The sequence below is a fragment of the Hermetia illucens genome, chromosome 1 (assembly GCF_905115235.1).
Source record: "Hermetia illucens chromosome 1, iHerIll2.2.curated.20191125, whole genome shotgun sequence".
NCBI classification, from domain to species: Eukaryota; Metazoa; Arthropoda; class Insecta; order Diptera; family Stratiomyidae; genus Hermetia; species Hermetia illucens.
In genome coordinates this window covers 53,646,727-53,665,301 of record NC_051849.1, presented here as the reverse complement: position 1 = coordinate 53,665,301, position 18,575 = coordinate 53,646,727, and the positions used below count along the sequence as shown (strand labels likewise).

The 18,575-nt window shown below is 43.2% G+C and overlaps 1 protein-coding gene across 3 annotated transcripts; it reads right to left on the bottom strand.

Moving 5' to 3' along the window:
- Positions 1-4,787: 4,787 nt before the first annotated feature.
- LOC119661100 (prohibitin-2) lies at positions 4,788-17,931 on the bottom strand. 3 transcript variants are annotated; one of them, XM_038070287.1, is made up of 7 exons: positions 17,818-17,931; positions 17,488-17,658; positions 6,339-6,685; positions 6,040-6,273; positions 5,861-5,938; positions 5,691-5,787; positions 4,788-4,989 (listed from the first exon to the last, which is right to left on the bottom strand). In XM_038070287.1, exons 2-7 carry the CDS (start codon positions 17,618-17,620, stop codon positions 4,901-4,903), a joined length of 978 nt encoding a protein of 325 aa, XP_037926215.1. In that variant the 5' UTR covers positions 17,621-17,658; positions 17,818-17,931; the 3' UTR covers positions 4,788-4,900. The 3 variants fall into 3 exon arrangements, with proteins under 3 accessions (XP_037926215.1, XP_037926217.1, XP_037926216.1); XM_038070289.1 differs by having other exon boundaries at positions 17,488-17,725; positions 17,818-17,836; XM_038070288.1 differs by lacking the exon at positions 17,818-17,931 and having other exon boundaries at positions 17,488-17,811.
- Between the last annotated feature and the right edge of the window lie 644 nt (positions 17,932-18,575).

Here is an 18,575-nt window from a genome sequence, read left to right as displayed (position 1 = left end):
GTAGCAGCGATACCATCTTAAGCGGTGCCACCTTTATCTTTGAGATAAGTGCTCCCCAATGCTGATGATTCTCCTTGGTCATACCGATCCAACGTGGTGCAGACACCTATGAAAGGTCAAAAAGGCGGAGCAACAACACATTCCAGCAGGCCCGCGAAGTGGGTAGTAGCAAGTCATCCCACGGCATCTTCAGGGAACAGAGGCCCTGCATAAAGATATTAAAAATAACCAAGATCCAACCTAAAGAATCAGAAAGACGATCAATAACAGAAAGCGCATGACGTAAGGTGACCGAACTCTCGGAAGTCGGTAATATTACCTGGAAACGAAATGCATCATCGGGTGACAGTCAAAGCCAGTCCGACAGTCTGCGATGGCAAGCCGATAGGTTGAAATGGACAATAGGACGTTGTGATCATTAGCTGTCCATTTACTTAGCGGGGAACTGCCTACCTTGAACAACGCTATGCGCTCCTTCCGCAAACTCTGAGCTGTGAGAATGTATCAGCACCCGCTAGCAGATCTGGACAATTGGTAGCCTCATCTTCGGCTAGCTCCCGGGGAGCTTGCAGAATCGGTAATATAATAATAATAGATAAATGTGCTTAGCATATAAGCCCGTAGAACATTGAGAATTGTTGCGCCAATATATTTGTTGGTATTGACCATCTTTGGGGCGACGACGATCTACCAGTAATCTTCTCGATGTCAGTTTTGAACCTTCGATCTAACGTGCAGACATTCGTTGATAGAAAGTCCATTGAAGATGACAGAAGCGAAAGAATAAAGCAGGCAGCTTTTCCTTCACTTGGATGATCTTCAGCATGCTATGATGTGGAAGGAAGGAGGATTTCCTGTCTTACGAAGTTGACAACGACTCGGGCGAAGGGCTCATGTATCTCAAGTTAATATACTCCTGCATGAATTTACAATAGAGAATGTTGAAGGTAGGCTGCTGCTTGAAACGTTTCATTTTGATGAGAAGAAAACGAACCGAGGAGTGATACGTCCTTTTTGAACGGCCGTCTGAGAAGGAAGCGCCCGTCCGGTGCACGCGGATGAGTCTCTCACAGTGGACATCCGTCACTGCTAGATATCTGCTCCTACAGCAAAAACTGTTTTATAAGATCGCGGAGTTCAGTGTCGACGCTGTTACTGTGTTTAATAATGGATGCGGAGGACATAGAGGTAAAGAGTGATGCGTTGGAGGGCAGCGGGGGAGCCCCGATTTTCCGGATGACAAATTTATAATCGATTCCCCACAGATCCTCGTTTATTAGGTCCTGCCAGCAGCGTACTTTGCTTTTGATTATTGCACTATGAAGTCTTCTTGTAGCTGATCTGTAGTTTGCCATTGTGGCGCATGCTTCTTTCCGGACGTGTAAACGTTGGGCCTAACGCGGAGCTTATGACACTTTTTTCCTAGCTCCTGCCGTCCACCAGTATATAAAATGCTTGTCACGGCTTGGAAGGATCACAAGCTGTCGTTATCGGGTTCATCATTGAATTTACGAGTGTCAGCTACAACGCCACCACGTCCATAGCCTGGGCGCCGGAACTTTGTCGTGGATCCTGTGCTTAAAACCGGTCTTCGCTGCCATTTCCAGGATAAGTTTCTCTGGAATTTGGGTGAAGCATGCCCCAGACAAGAGCCCTAGCATTAAAACCCCACCTTGATCAAGATTCGGTCTTCCGTGTTCAAAACAGGATCCTCCGGAGTATCAAACCTACATCGAAAATCCAGCATCTTCTGATTCGGTATTAGGTAAGCGCTAAAAAACGTGTACAACGCTCTTGCCAGACGGACAACGGTCCCTGCAGAGTATAAAATTCTGTTTTTCATTGTTCGTTAGATGACCTACCCGACGGCATGCTGTAATCCTGTCGAGTTCCTGACAAAGTGTAGATTTGAGCCCATGGTCTAAATACCTGTAACACTTGGAAGGGGTTATCCGCATTTGTATCCTTCAGACTACCAATCCAATTTGATTTTCCCGCTGTTAAGGAGTTTCCCCGCGGATTGGTCGGTGACTTCCACCACAGCGAATTTTGAGCCTGGACAATTCGCAGGGGTGATACCTGATCCGGCATTAGTTAACTTCGGGCGCTGTCTCCACACATTTGAGACAGTGAGGAGGTCAGATTTCATTTTCTAGGCTAGAATGGAGAACCTTCTTCTCCAGTAGTCTCTTGACTCTGCGAGGCGGTCAAGAGGTTATTGGGAGAGAGCTTCTTTCGTACTCTTGTTAGTTGTCTTCAACGTTTTCCGTATGGAAGACACTTCTGCTTCACTGTATTTGGTCTTCATCGTATAGCGGATTTCACTGAGAACTTCTGAAAATATCTTGCCCTTTGTCTGCTAAATGAGCAGAGGCATGTCCTTTTTCGTTTCCAGGCATTTCCGTTGGTGATTATCCATTCGTAACCGCCTTGGCTTTGGACAGATGGTTTCCTGGCGGCATGGTGGGATGCTTCTTTTTGTCCTTCTTTACCTTCTATTTTTGGGCATTAGAGACTATTTGGATAAAGTCTCCTCCACACGCATCTGTCTCTTTCCGCTTTTCTTCTAATTCGCTGTGCAGTGGGCTGTTTGAAAATGCGGCTGATTCTGCTTTTCGCGTGTTTATCGCTGCTGTCTATGCTCGCCTGTAGGGGGGAATGCGGTGCCGAAGTTCTTCCGGTTCCATCGGCCCAGTTTTTACGGAACTTCCTTCCATCAATTCGCTTTTCTGGAGGGACGTTGCGGAACGCAGGAGTTTCACTACTGCCGCGAATTTCCTGCTAAGCCTTTCCTCTTCGGCTCTAGCGAGGTAAGTCAACTGCGACTTTCTAACCAGGGCAGAGAAAAGGAAAGTTGATGCGTTGCAAGGTTATGATACAGGATTCTTCACCGACGGATCCAAGATAGTGTGTGGAGTTGGTGCAAAGGTTTCGGATACACATAGAGTAGCCGAGTTCTATGGTCTCCCGGAATTCGCCTGCTTATCCGAAGCGGAAGTTCTGGCGATATTAGAAGCCTATCAATGGCTGGGGTACGACCCAAGTCCTGAGGGTAACATATGACTGACAGCCAGGGGGCCGTTCAGACTTTGTACTTAATCGCAACATCTTCCAAGCTGGAGACGCGCACAAAAACCTGGGTGACACGCTCAAAGTCACGCTCCTCTGGGTTCCCGGTCATAAAAACATAGAGGGGAATGAGCGGGCTGATGGACTAACCAGACGGGACTCTGCTCTTGGCAGACCCTTGGTAGGCGCAGTTTGTTTTTTGCTGGCGACTGTCAGTGGTGAGTTTCTCGTACTATCTAAGAGCTGCTGACCTCATATGGTTTTAACAATTCAATAGACTTTATTATTATTTGCTATAACAATTTATTTTTCCTGCTATAAATATTATAATTACTTTCCCTTTGTTTTGATTCACTTTTTTATAATCCGTTTTCGAGGTTTATAGCCGTAGATATTAAGGACTACATCGGCCGCAGTTTCGAAATTTCGTTCCTGAGTAGACCCAACATGCGGGAGTCACTTAACCCTGCTCTGATATCCAGCACAGAGTCGGTGGGAAGTCGCCGACTCATCTCGTACACCATTTCCGCGGAGCTGGCCGTGAACTTCTCTCAATGAGCTGTGCGAATGCCGAGGACGAAAGGCAAAGATTGCGACCACGACGGATCGTCACGAGCAATTAAGGTGGCTTCTAGTGTCCGGTGTCAACGTTCCAGCATTCAATTGGACTGCGGATCTGGCGTTTGAAACCCATGAGCTTGCCTAACTTTGAGGGAAGAGTAGACTCAAATTACATTCCTTGGTCCGTGATGATTACAGCTGGACACCAAAGCGCGGGATCCGCTCTCGACAGAGGGCCTTGGCACATGAAAACGTAAACTTGCCGATGTTTGTGAGGCAATACTTGTATCCGTGTGAATATCACAAAGGGACAATGATGTCGAGATGGATGGTGTAGAAGCGCTTGGTCGACCGAGGGAATACACCTACTTCCCTTTTTACGTGCTTTCTGATCTTACAATTTTTGCACGCGATCCACGGTCTGGCCCAAGAGTTTACGTCCTTGTTCCTGGACGGCCAGAATTATTTTCCAGTAAGTAGCGCCTCGGCGATTGTCGTATAGTCGATCGCGGCGGGGACTGTGACTCGAGACAAAGGAGTTCTCATCATCTGGCACTGGCCTATGACGGACCATTCCTCCAATTCGGGCTGTCGAACCTGGGAAGAGGTCGGAGAAGCCCTCAGGCACTTCCTTTGTGATTGCCCAGCTCTAGCTAGAGTCAGGATATGGACACACATTTAAATCATTCTTCGAGGACCACAAGGATCTCTAGCTGCAGGGTAAGAGAGCTACTATTTTTCATGAATGCTACTAATTGGCTCTGCGCTCCCCCCAGCAATAATTTTTTAGGAGTTGGTCGCGTGAAAACGGGGTACCACTGCGCTAATTCGGCTCCCCGGAGCGGCCACTGATAACTACCTAACTGAACCCCTAATTAGAAACAATGTGGACGTGCTACCACCATTGCCTGCCTTGTCGCTAAGTCCTTTAACTCTTCCTAGGAATTCTCACTCGTTTACAGCTGTGGCATTTAGCTTTAGAACTAGGCACCCTCTGCGTTATTATAGTACGTCCAGCAGTAATAACTGCCTTTTTTAATGTGTCCATTGTCACGTTTGTCCTATACTCGATTCTCTATAAATTACTGCTTCGCATACCGACGAATTGAAAGCATGACTTATGGTGCGATTAAATTCTGCGCAAATGATGAACGGAATTTAAAAAAATAACCACAATTTTATTGCACTACATTTGAAACAATATAGAAAGCTACATATAAACAGTTAAGCCTATTAAAAAATATTTGTATAAACTGAATGTCCCAAAAAGTTAAACAATTCGAGTTGCAGTTTCGTGAGCGACACCGTTCACACCCCCTCCATTCTTTGTAATTTGGCGTGGAATCCAAGGACCATCCGCTGAAAGAATTTTTGCATTTCATTGATTCATTTCAAAATAAAATTTTAAAAAGGAAAAGTAACCGAATCAAGAACGGAAGGGAAAAATCGAAATAGATCAAAATGAACCAAATGAAATGACTTATTTATGGATGGAAAGGGAACGAAAGCGACTAGGAAGGATGTGTTTGAAATGAAAGAAAGTTTTCTTGATTTTCAAATATTTCTTTTAATGCGATCCATCTGTTCTGGCTCCTGCTTCCAAAAAAGATACATTGGAAATAGAAATGAATATAACACAGTAAAAAATAAGACATTTCATTTGCAATATTTCTGATTTTTGGAACAATAAACTTCCCTAACAACATGGGCGACCAAAATAATTCAATTGAATCGCGTCTACTTAAAGATACCGAGCTGACAAATATTAAAAATTAACAAAATTATAGAAACCAAATGCAAAGTGTATTTTGTTTGATAAAACATTGGAAAACTACATACTCGACTACGCCGTTCGCTCTGATTGCTTGCAATAGTGCAAGATAAATTATTTCATAAATTTCCCTGAACGACAATTTAATTTGCAACGATTTAACCGTTAAACTTTGGAACTTTAGACTCGACAGATTCAGGGGCGAGCGGTTTTAGTTGGTCTTAATTATCTGTTCGAACGTAGTCACTAGGATTAATTCGCGCGTGTGATGGTAAGTTTTATTTCTTACTTTTAACTTTTTCACTCAAATCGTCGAACGATGGGTCCTGGATGTTCAACATAAGGCTGTTCGCGGAGAGGAAGGCTTTGTTCTGTGAGTTGGCAATCTGCAAGGATAAATGTTTGTTAGAATTTTGAATATTTAAAGTCACGGAGGAGCTAAAGGAAAAGGGCACTCACCGTTCGAGCAATGCTTTGCGCTGCTCGGATTTTCCTCAATTTCAAGTACGCAGGATTTTGTGACACAGCTAAACCTAAGTGAACATATCAGTTAAAGGAAAATTCCTTGATTGAAACGATTGAAACTTTTGATAAATAAATGCAAACACTTTAAATTGAATTGAATATGAAAAGGATATCATTTTTGCAGCTTCGGCTTCACCCTCAGCTTGAACGATTTTCTGTTGTTTCTCTTGTTTCGCTCGTTCGACAAAGAACACGGCCCGCTGTGCCTCCTGTTGAGCGACTTGCTTCGATTCGACGGCAGCTGTGTATTCCTTTCCGAAACTCAATTCAGTTAAAGACACATCGTCCAAGATGATATTGAAATCGCGAGCTCGTTCCACAAGTTCTTTCCGGATGAGCAATGAAACCTAAAAAAATAAATTGTTGGTGAACACGTGACAAAAGAGGTCTTTCCTACAAATTCAAAAGTTACCATTTGTCGTTGTGTAATTAACTGAGATGCATTGAATTTGGCGACAACACTCTTCAACACTTCGTTGCAAATCGATGGCAAAACTTTTTCGTCGTAGTCGAGACCAAGTTGCCGATGCAATTCGGGCAATCGTGTGGAGTCAGGCCGTGACAGAACTCGCAAAGAAATATTCACCATCTGAAGATCCTTGGAACCAGTGGGTGAAGAGATCTTACGGGGCCGTGAACGAATGTCATAGATGATTGGATACTGGAACCAGGGAATGCGAAAATGTAAGCCTTCGGGGTAGATCTCTTTTTGGATTCCACCAATACGACTGAAGATGATGGCACGGTGACCACCCTCGACTGGAAATATAGAAAATTTGTTAGATTTTTAAAACTTAGAGTGGCTAATGGCAATATGCAACGAAGTGACTGTCATGTAATTAAATTTTCTGGGAAGCTACTATTGCAGAATGGAAATCGTTGATGTAGGATTTTTAACAGCCGAGCCCATGTGCGGATAGTCTACTACAAACTACTAACTGTGTTTTATAGAGTCCGCGTCTGTGCGACAGATGCAGTTTTTCCTTCGCCTTTTTATTCAATATTCTTCCTTTTTCTTCTATTTTTAACGACCTTTACCTTTCCCAATTTCCTTTTTCCTATCTCCGGCATTCATTTACATCAACTATTTAAAATTTTAAAAATTACTCATTTGATTCATCGAAAACCTACCACCTGTTACCTTTCCCTAAAATTTCTTAAACTCATTTCTATATTTGTTCATTTGTACATAATAACAATATTCGAACTTTTTGTAACCGGTCAAAAGGGAACATTGACTTGGCATTTAAACTTGACTGGGTCATAAATTGTAAAATACAAGCGTAACAGTTGTTTTGGTTGAGGCTAGTTTTGCTGCAGAGAGTACCCGAACCGGCGACCGGCTGATAGATTTACAGGCGATAAGCTCCAGTCGTTAAGCAATTCTCGAAAGGTGAGGTGTAATTTGTGAAAGTGAATCCGGAAGTTGAAAGGATGGAAATTGGAGGACTTGCAGTGTCAGTGACTGGTGAAAAACAAACGTGACCAAAGGGAAATACTCAAAGGAATTGCGTGAACTACGGTTTTGGACGTCAGTATTGACCTTTTAACTCTTTCTGGTGGCGGAAAGAGCTCTGCACCCAAAATTTAGCAGGAAGCAAGAGCGGAGGATTCAATTTATTTTCCGCACTTGACAATGCGCGGCTGGAAGGGGTTGTACCTTCAACTGCTGTTCCGTGCCCGGGACGGTAAGTCCTTGGTTCCGTGCAGGACAACTATAAGTAGTGCTAGATACCTGCGTATTGATCGCAGAAGAAATCACCGGCAGGGAAAGACTTGCAAGGAACAGTTTAGTCTAAATAACCCCATGCAATGGTGTTGCTGGCGGGGGTGCTTTGCATCCACCAAGACTCGGGATTATACCCCTTTGTACTGACAGACACGGGAAATTGAGTTCGTACGAATTCACAGTTTAACGAGATTCCATAAGGAAGCGCCCATCTGGATTAAAATATCCCAATTGGGTGAAAACATAATATTTATTTTAGTCAACCGAAGAGGTTAAATTAATCAGCCCGAAAATTCTGAGAGCATTGTGGACTCCAGTCTTCAATTATTTTAACTCTATTTCAAAAAGATATACTAGCATGGGGATGTATATACGGATGTCTTGCCAACAATGAAATTAAACTAAAAATTTAAATTTGCCGGTTTCCCGAGATTCTGATTCGCACTCTATTATAAACGTTACATACATGCGCGGATGCCGGTTATGTGCGGCTTTCATCTATCGGCAATATACGCATGAAATTGATCCAATCTAACATAACTTACATGCTTTGCAGGCAATGTTCTACAATTTTTAGAGGGAATCACTCATTTTCACTAATGGAGTCGATATTAAAAAAAAAACAATTAAATTGAACTAAAAAAATTGCAATTCATCGGCTAAAAAATCATAAGTCGCCAGGAGCCGATGGAATTACAGCCGAATTGGTTAAATAGGGAGGCGAACAGTTACACCAAGTGGTTTATCAACTTGTGCTCAAGGTATAGGACAGCGAATCAATGCCTGACGATTGGCAACGAGGCATTGTCTGTATCATATATAAAATGGGAGATATCACACAGTGCAGCAATTATAGAGGTATCACGTTGCTGAGTACCAACTATAAGATATTCTCCGCTATCTTGCTAGGCCGGATAGCCCCATTCGACATCAACAACGGTCTACGACAAGGGGATGCGCTATCATGCGTCCTCTTTAACCTAGCCCTCGAGAAAGTGATCCGTGATGCTGATGTAAATGCAAGAGGTACGATCCTCTTTAAGTCCACCCAACTATTGGCCTATGCTGACGATATCGACATCATGGGAAGAACCATCTGAGACCTACAAACTGCCTTCATTCAGATCGAGCAGGCGGCAATCGGTGCGAGATCTTGGGCTGCACATCAATGATAGCAAGACAAAATATATGGTGGCAACGTCAGGACCGAAGGCGAAACAACCAACAACATCAAACCGCACTGGTCAAACAGGAAGGATCAGGATAGGAGAATACAACTTTGAGACCGTTGATAATTTCTCCTATCTAGGGTCGAAAATCACAACCGATAACAGCTACGATGATGAAATCCGCGCACGGTTGTCAGCCAACAGAGCCTATTTCAGCTTACAAAAACTGTTCCGCTCGAAACGTCTCACCATAGGGTCAAAGCTCTTACTGTACAAGACAATGATCTTGCCAGTCCTCATGTATTCCTCGGAGACTTGGGTCCTTAGCAAGAAGAATTGCGAACTCTAGGCCGCGTTCAAGAGAATAATCCTCCAAAGAATTTTTGGCCCCCTACATGAGGATGGACGATTCCGTAGCCTACATAATGACGAAATCTATGAGCGATACCATGACCGTTCGGTTGTGGATAAAATCCGGCTCAATAGGTTACGGTGGGCGGGTCACTTAATCCGTATGGATGAGAATGATCCCACCCGGAAAGTCTATAAGGGCAATATCTATGGTAGAAAAAGAAGACGAGGCAGACCCTGCCTAAGATGGAGCGATGGCGTAGGCGAGGACGCCAGACAGCTTTTAGGGATATTGAATTTGTGGACCTCGGCGCAAAACCGGGATGTTTGGAGTTCCTTATTAAGGCAGGCCTAGACCGGATACCGGTTGTTGCGCCGTTGATGATGATGAAAAAAATGAAGCAGGTTTAGAAGCTGACTTTGGCAAACATCACACAAAGCTCGTTGTGAGGGATTGTGAATTTTTTTGTAGAACAATTTTGTAATTTATTTTCGTACGCATATTATTTTTTTCTTCTCATTATTTTTACTTATTTCCTTTTACATTATTTATTTTTATTATGTTTAATTTCTTTTTAATTCTTTAATTACTTATTATTTTTGATTTTTTTTAGAACTTCCTTCTTCTATCCTCCTCCTTAACCCCGAAAATCTCTCAGAAAAAGGAACACCCTCCAATATAATCGCCTGAGGATATCAAGGCAGGGAGAGAACCTCAGAGGCCGCGCCTCACTAAACATCTGAGGCAGGAGAAACAATGATCGAGGCACTCGAGTCCGGACTTTTTCGGCTCCACGCGCACTGTCGACTCGTTTTTTTATTTCTTTTATTTCCAGGTTTAGCTGGCGTATTGATTATTATTATTTCGTTAGGCTCGTGCGAATCCCCGTGTTTGATTTGTCTTTCAGGATCCGGTACACACCATGCGCCGGCAAGGACACGTGAACTTTTGTGTATTGACATGTGAGGAATCGAAGTGTTCGAAGGACCCACTCCCATCATTCGCGAGCGAACGTGCACGGTCAATTTCGCAATTTTTTTAGATTTTTGAGATATCTCTCCCCTCTTGGTCGTCTCCAGCGACTCAGGATAGTCGTTTAACCATCGACAATTATATTTTATCGTTGCAGTTTCTGGCGAATCTATTAGTTGATATGATTGGACAATTTTTATGTATTTTATTTTTATACGCATATAGCGATGTTTGGAGAACCTCTTGTTTCCTTCTGCATGGAACATGTTGCTAAAGACCATACTGAAGTCACATTCATATACACAGTCGAATGGGGTCATCCTATTGCAATTTCTGTTGTACACTGCCTTCCGAGACTTAGCATCTCTATAGAACAATTGGGAAGCTTTAGAAAATTATGGGTAGCTGGAGACTTCAATGCCAAACATTCATGTTGGGACTCGAGAAAATCTCGCCTAGGGAGATCTGCATGCATCACTTCGCAGGGGATTCCCAAAAATATTGTTCACCGCCCTTTGCTTTACTTGATATAAATTGCAGACAAGAGTAGTCACCTCACCTTCATATTGAAGAAAAGAACATGTTCCTCAGTTAATATGTTATATATATGATTGGCATACACCCCTTGATGGGGTATAGCGCGTCAACCACACTGACGCACCATCGCTCGCGGTTATCTGAAATGCGCTTCAACTCCTCTACTGTTCTGCCCCAAGTGCCCTTGTGGTAACCCACTTGTCGGCAATCTTGAGAGAATGGATGCATGGTGTAGCCCACATTGCAATTGCCGTGCTTCCTTAAAGTGTGACCTATCCACTGCCATTTCTATCCCTTTTAGTTGCCTCCTACAACAAGCAGGAGCAACCATAAAAAACCTTAAAAAGGAGTAATAGGTTAATGAATAGGTTTTAGTCTTTCTTACTACTTCACATCTTCGTGGAATAGATTCAATTGACCTCATTATTGCATCCACTAGAGTTGTAAACCATTTGTTGGAGAGCAGCCATTCAGCTGTTTTAGAAGTACGTCTCAAATACGTTAGTCTAACTCTTCTCAAAGATGCTCAATAAGATTCCGATCAATTCTTTGAGAAGGCCAGGTTAGTTTTGCAATTTGGTTGTCGTTTAGCCAATTATGAACAAACTTGGAAGTGTGCTTAGGAACGCTATTCTGTGAGAAGACCCAGTATTTTCCCATCTTTTTATGAGCATGTAATAACATATGCTATAATAAATAATATATAACAAATGTTGTTAGTACCGAAAATTTCACACAAAAGTGATATCAGCCCCAGATCATTACGTTTCCATCCCCATGCTTCTTTATGGGTACTTGGGGCCGTTTCAGGCTCCACCCTCGATGGCGAACATATCTAACTCCATCAGTACCAAACCGATTAGGCTTGTTTTCGTTGCTCCACAACACGCGACCCCAATCAGCGACTATTCAACCTTTATGAGTTTCCGCAAATTTCGAACATGTACTCGTATACTATTTTTGTGCAGATTGTCACGCACAGCGGTAACCAAGGATCTGCGCAGTTAGGCATCCACCTCCTTTTGAACAATCTACCCCTTTCCTTCCGTTTTTTATGGACTCTCCATAGCGCAGATTTGTGACACCAAAATGCACTCCGACTTCTCCTAAAGTATTACCATTCTCGATTGAATTTATCATTAGTTCCTTTATCGCATGTGAAAGTATTTTAGTACGAGGCATTTTTAAAAACTGTAATATCCAACCTTAAAAAAAAGTTACCCAGTTTTGACCGGTTAAACATTTTACGATTTTGAATTTTTGTTGAATTTGGTTTTTGTTTTTTGAAAATTTAAATTCACAGCAATAATGTCCATGCAAAAACAAATACAGAAAGCTTCAACACAAAAAAAAAATTTTTTTGAAATACATAAATAAAAATTTCACAAGCATTTGATTCTCCTCACAGAGAAGTTTCCAAAGTTTTGACCACTACTGTATATGGCGCTTACGCTATGGCTATGTTCAAATAATGTTAACAATAGTATATTACTATAATTTTTTCATAATTGGCTGCAGCAACCTAGACTATAACATAGAGCATGATCCCACCAAGTTTGGTGGAAATCGCACTATTGCTAACAAAGATTTGTCGCTTCCTTGCAAATTCAAGTCTTTGAATGTCAATATTACCCGGAAGTGGATATTATTGGATATTATCACGTGTGTGTGTGTGGTGGGGGAGAAGCTACAGCTTCTGAGCACTCAGGCCATGTTGGCCCATTGTACCGCCACCCCCATCTAACAGAATATTCCAGATTCGTTAACGTATCGTAGGATTTCCGTTAGTGGATGTAACGCTACCCGTCGTAACTGGAGAACATCGGCACCAAAGATCTGATGCCTGCTGCGACCATAGGCGGGACATTCACATAGGAAATGCTTCGTGGATTCCGCTTCCTTATTACAGGAGGGGCACGTATCGTGTTAAGTAATTCCTATTCTGTCTAAATGCCCACAATACGCCTACTAGTCCTCCTGCTTTCCGACAGGACAAACTTTGCGGTACGTATGTTCGGTTCTGGCAGGAAAAGTTTGATGTGTCGAGCAGCATTTAGGCTCTGCCACCTGTCATTGTGGGAAGCTTGTTCCCAGTTTTTGAAGACAGACTTAGCCAATGCTACTCCAATTGCTGGTTCCGGCGCCGGCATAGGCGAGATTGATCCCTCTTTCGCTAAAGCATCCGAGATTTCATTTCCCTCTATGCAACAGTGACCAGGTACCCAGAGTAGTTCCACCGTATTGAATCTAGAGATAAGAGTTTAAACGGTTTCTGCATTCCTGAACGATTTTCGAGGTGATCAAAGGACTATTCAACGCCCTCAATGCAGCTTGGCTATCACTGCAGATTGCGATGCGCTTGTCCTTCAACCGCTTGTCAATCACACAGTTTGTCGCCCTTAGGATCACATAAACTTCGGCTTTAAAAACCGTTGCATATTGCCCCAAAGGAAAAGCCCATTTCTCGTTTTTATTCGAGAGGTAAACTACGGCTCCAGAACGCTCTTCTGTTTTTGAGGCATTGGTGTAGAAGACTTCTGTATATCCCACCACGCAATCCTCTGGGACTTTCCAGTTCTCTCTACGCTTCAGAGTAACTTCATATCTCCTACCAAACAGATGTATGGGGACACGAGAATCGGAAGGAATTGTAAAAACTGGATTCAGTACTCCCAGCAACTCTTCCAATGCTCTGCGCCCCCACATCCATTGTTTCCCCATAGATCTAATCGAATTAGGCTATGAACTGCTCTCATTGAAGTGCTTTCAGTAAATATATCCAGGGGCTGCAAATTGAGTATTGCATTTTTAGAGCTGCGCCGGTGTCGTGCTCATGGCACCATTAATACCCAGACACACAGTTCTTTGCAGTGCGGTTAGTTTACGGTGAAAGCCTTTTTGTCCCACCTTAACCCACCACACTGATGAATAAACGAACATCGGCCTAATGATAGCAACCTATATCCACATTACCACATGAGGGCTGAGTCCCCATGTCGAGGCAAAGGTCTGTCTGCACCGCCCCAGCTGTGAGAGCTCGTTTCATCTTTACCTCTAAATGTTTCTTCCAAAGAAGTTCTTTTATGTAGAGTGACTCGCAGATATTTCATTTTTTCGGAGAGCTGACGGATAGTACCCCTCATGTCAGGGAGGCAAAGTTCATCCAGTTCCAATCTCTGCGTTAGCCTAGCATGGATCCTTTTAATTAAAGCATCAACACCATGCGCCCTAGCGGCATCATAAAGTTTTTGAAAATGCACAGTCAAAAGCCCTTTCAATGTTCACGAACACCCCCATCGCGTACTCACCATTCAAAGTTGCATCCTCTATCTTTGTAACCAAAGAATAAAGAACAGACACACAAGACTTTCCACACTGGTAAGCATGTTGGTTTTCATTAAGTGGGTGCGACCTAAGTGCGTTTCCACGAATGTGACGCTCCACCAGTCTCTCCAAACCTTTCAGCAAGAATGAAATCAAGCTGATCTGTCCGAAGTTTTTTAGATTAGAATAATCATCTTTCCCAGGTTTCGATATGAACACCACTTTAACCTTTTGCGAAGAGGAATGCACATAGCCCAGAGCAAGACATCCTCGAAAAAATATTTCTTAGAGGCTGCTCTAAGTGCTCCATACCTTCCTTTAGCATTGCCGGATAGATGCCATCCATGCCAGGTGCTTTGAAATGTTCAAAGGACAGTATGGCAGCTCTCACCTTTTCATGTGTAACAATCGCTTTCGCAGTGTTCCAGTTCCTCTTGCAGCGCTTGCATGTTGAATGGGTTGCAAGAACCGTCAACTCTCCCCCTGCCATTTCTCCCACCCGTTCTTCCGGGTGGTGTCTTCCAGGAGGGCTCCAGATTGGAGCTCGTGAAAGTGCTGTCGGATTTTCTAAGAGAATTCAACTTGGCCGACTCATCCCTTTTAAGGACTCTGCACAGCCTTCAAATCTCTCTTTCACCTTCCAGTTCCTCACAGTACGCTCTAAAGGAGTCTCGTTTCGAACACCTAACGAGCCTCTTATATTCTCGCTGTGAATTCCTGAAATTTAACCAGTTTCCGTTCTTATTACTTTTGCAAGCACGGTTCAGAAGCCGCCTGGTTGATTTCCTGAGTTTTTGCAGTTCGCGGTCCAATCAAGGAACCGTTTTACCACTTTGACCTCGGGAAATAGGACAAGCCTCTTCATAGCACTCTAAAAGTGTGCAGTTCAGAGTTTTCAATTCATCTTCCAGCGCCAAAAGATCCTTAGTCGCCAAGGGAACTGCACTTTATTGCCAAGAAGTTCATTGAATTTTGTCCAATCCGTTTTCGTAGGGTTCCGTCTTTGTTCTGTAGACTGTTTGCCCGCAATAGTCAGATTGAATTTTAGGTATCGGTGATCTGACAGTGAGACCTCGTCTAGCACTCGCCAGTGTGTAATCAACTCTAACACTTTTGAGGTACAGATTGTTAGGTCAATTACTTCGCTTCTTCTTGGTCCCACGAACGTAGGGGCACACCCTACGTTTGCAGTCATAAAACCAGCTGAAGTGATGAAGTCAAATTGCTTCTCTCCTTTTGGATTGCATTTGCTACTGCCCCAACAAATATGTTGAGCATTCGCATCGCAACCTATTAAGAGTTCGATACCACTTGATTATGCATACGCCACCAGATCCCCAAGCTCTTGCGTCGGTGGAGGATACAAAGGATCATAGGGTAAATAAGCGGAGGCAACTGTGATGTTTTTTCTCTCACCATTTATCTGATATTGTACGATGACCGTAACTAAGTCCTGGGAACAGAACTGTCTTGACATCAGGGCGCAAGCTGTCGGTCTTATGGATCTGTCACCGTAGAAGATCCTAGCTCCCTTTACTGATCTATTGCTAGAGATTCTGTTAAATTGAACCCACGGCTCTTGCACCAGAAAGATGTAGGGGAAATCCTGCAGCTTTGTCAGTCTCGCTGCCAACAGTTAGGAGGAGGCTTTGGCATGCTGCAGGTTGATTTGACCAATCTTTATGTTTTTCAACATGAACTTAATCTATTGTGTTATGGAAAACAGAAGCGTATTCGTGTTTTCCATTTAGCACCTTGATTGGTTTGCGGTGCCCGGTTTGCATAGATTCGATCACTTGAACTGGAGTGTAGTGTAGGAGAAGTTACTAGCAGGTAGGATTCACTCTGTAGTTCCTTCACCAATGCGAACCCACATACGGGGGTTCCGTCCCTTTGCGCACTATCCTCCGCGCGCAGCTCCATTGTGAGAGAGCGCACCGAAGATGCTGCAATTTGCTCTATATTGTGTGAGTCGAAGACCTTCATTGTTCTTCGCTTTCAAAATGGAGTGCTTTACAGTTTCCTGAAATGACTGAATTTCAGTCTATCTAGGAAAAAGTGGAGCACCATATGGTGCTTTCCTCTGAGCACCTTGACTCGTTTGGTCCAGTTCGAATACCAAGATGAAACTCCCCACGTTTGTAGATTTGTCCTTCCTGGCATTCATGAACTTTACCCTCCAATGTCCAAAGTCCATGCCCGAGTTCTGTTCACCCAGCATGCGGATGATGTCCTCCTAATGTTATCAGGTAATATATGTTATGCATGTATTACGTTCTAGGTCTTTATAAAAGAAATACGGGAAACCTCTTATACGTGAAGCGTCCAACTTCCGGTTTCTTGACTTGTTTTGGTATCAGTCCAACTATCTTTGCCTCCTTATGCAAACCAAGAGCCGTTTGGTTAAAGTCCACGAGGCGGCGAGAGTAGACAGATGTCGTCAGCATATTCGAGGTATTTGAGGAAAGATCCACTAAGCACTCTTTGTCCCCCGCCAATCTTGCGTAAAAAACGTTACCAATAACAAAGAAAAATAATATCGATGACAGGATGCAATTCAATCGGACTTTACTTTGGACTTCAACGTGCAGTACGTGACGTTCGTTTTGCGGTGTCATATGTCGTTATCACCATCATCATCAACGGCGCAACAACTGATATCCGGTCTAGGCCTATGTCGTTATAGTCATAGTTATTAGCTTCTCAGGAATGCCCCCACCCCCTTGCATAGAGCGTTCCAGATACACCCACTGTTAACGCTGCCGAAATCCTTCCCGAGATCAATGAAAAATTATTGAGGCAATGATCTAAATTCTGCGCACATTGCTCAAAAATATTTCTTTAATAGAAGAATTTTTTTAAATGGACCCCAAAAGAAAGGAAACATCCTTGGCTCCCGCGGGGGTTATGGCTACTTTCCTCAAGACGCTCGAAAGACATCTGATATGGTGAATCGAAGGGGACTTTATTATTCCTGCGAATTGTCACTCATTTTCAAGCTTAGTATTCTCATCTAGAATTCAATAGATTGAAATAAACAAGTGAAAATCTTCGATTATTTTCGCATATAAGGTTGTTTTTGGTTATATTTCACACTCCAAGGTGAACACGCAACAGCAACCCAACCAATCTTGGTAGTATATAGACAGGATTCGGGAGGACCTGCAATTACAGAAACTTGAAGACAATATCCCGTTTGGTTGTAAACAAGTCTGTGAAGGATCCCCATCAAGTACAGGTTAGTCGAGTTAAGTTACGCAACAGCCGGCGAAATGATTGTTTTTGCTTCACATTGTCGAAATCGCAACTTCCCATATATTTCGATAGACGTCAAAGCTTTTATCCAAAAACCGACCCAATCGCAGATAATTACGTAAATTGCTCCATACATTTCGCAATTCGCACCACACCATGGTAATGCCAGTTTGAGGTTAAGTCAGGAGGACTTCGTCCCGTGGTCAGCCGCCGGTCGACTTACCTGTGTACAACGACTGTGAGACACCGTACGCAGCGGCTCCGACCGCGGTCAACAGCTTCAATCCCGTCGTCAGGCCTGGAGGACCTCCTTTGCCGAATTTCCCAGCCAAATCGTTCAGTTTGCTCTGTGCCATTGCTCCCCCGGTGTGACTTCTTATCACTCACTCACTAACTGAAATGCAACACACGAGAAATTCAGAATTTGTTCGCCTCCGCGAGTTGTTAATGAGTTTGTGAAGCTATTTGGAAATTATTGGGTGAAACGACGGAAATTTATCTTAAGTGAATGACGAAAAATCGCAAAATAAGATGAAAACAAATCGCCGACTACCTTTCAAGCTGCAAAACGACCGACCGTGCAGATCGCCCTTTGCCGATTCCAATTGGGAAACCGTTGAAGTAGTTTCATATTGGATTGGGCGAGGGTGAGAAGTGTCAAACTGGTAGTGTCATCTTACTGCGAAATTGCAAACTACTGACTAAACAGGGTGTTTCGAAGCTACGGGAAAAACAGTCTGATTCTCCATGGAAAAAATATATATTTTCAATGTTTTGTGTAAAACAAAACGTTTTTAAAATCGGTTTACTGTCTGTCTGCTTTGTTTATTGGTGAAGGGGAAATCTTATCGAGATACCGCCGCGACAATTTGCATGTGTGGGATTCTCATCAACTAAAACAACCTCCACTTTATTTGTTTATTTAATGAAGACAATACACAGAAAACAAATTCCTTATTACATATTGTCCTCAGAGCAAGGAGCAAGTAAATGGCTTATCTTACGCTTGAAACTGAAGAAGGAGACAGCGTTAAAGGACCCAAACTGTAGGGCGTTGTCGGGATCGAGAAGTGGAACTAAATCTCGAGCTTCGCGATGGGTATTTCAAAAGTATCCGTACTCCGTGTGTTATGAGAGGCGGTGCGGAAAGTAATATCGTGGAGGGTTCTTTTTATAAAAGAGAGTCCGGGTGAATGGGTGGTACAATTTTAAAAGCGCGACAGTCACAGATGCGGAAGCGGGACCAGATTACACAGCAATATTCACGGATGTTTCTTACAAGGGAATTGAAGAGTGTTAAAAAGGGCTGCA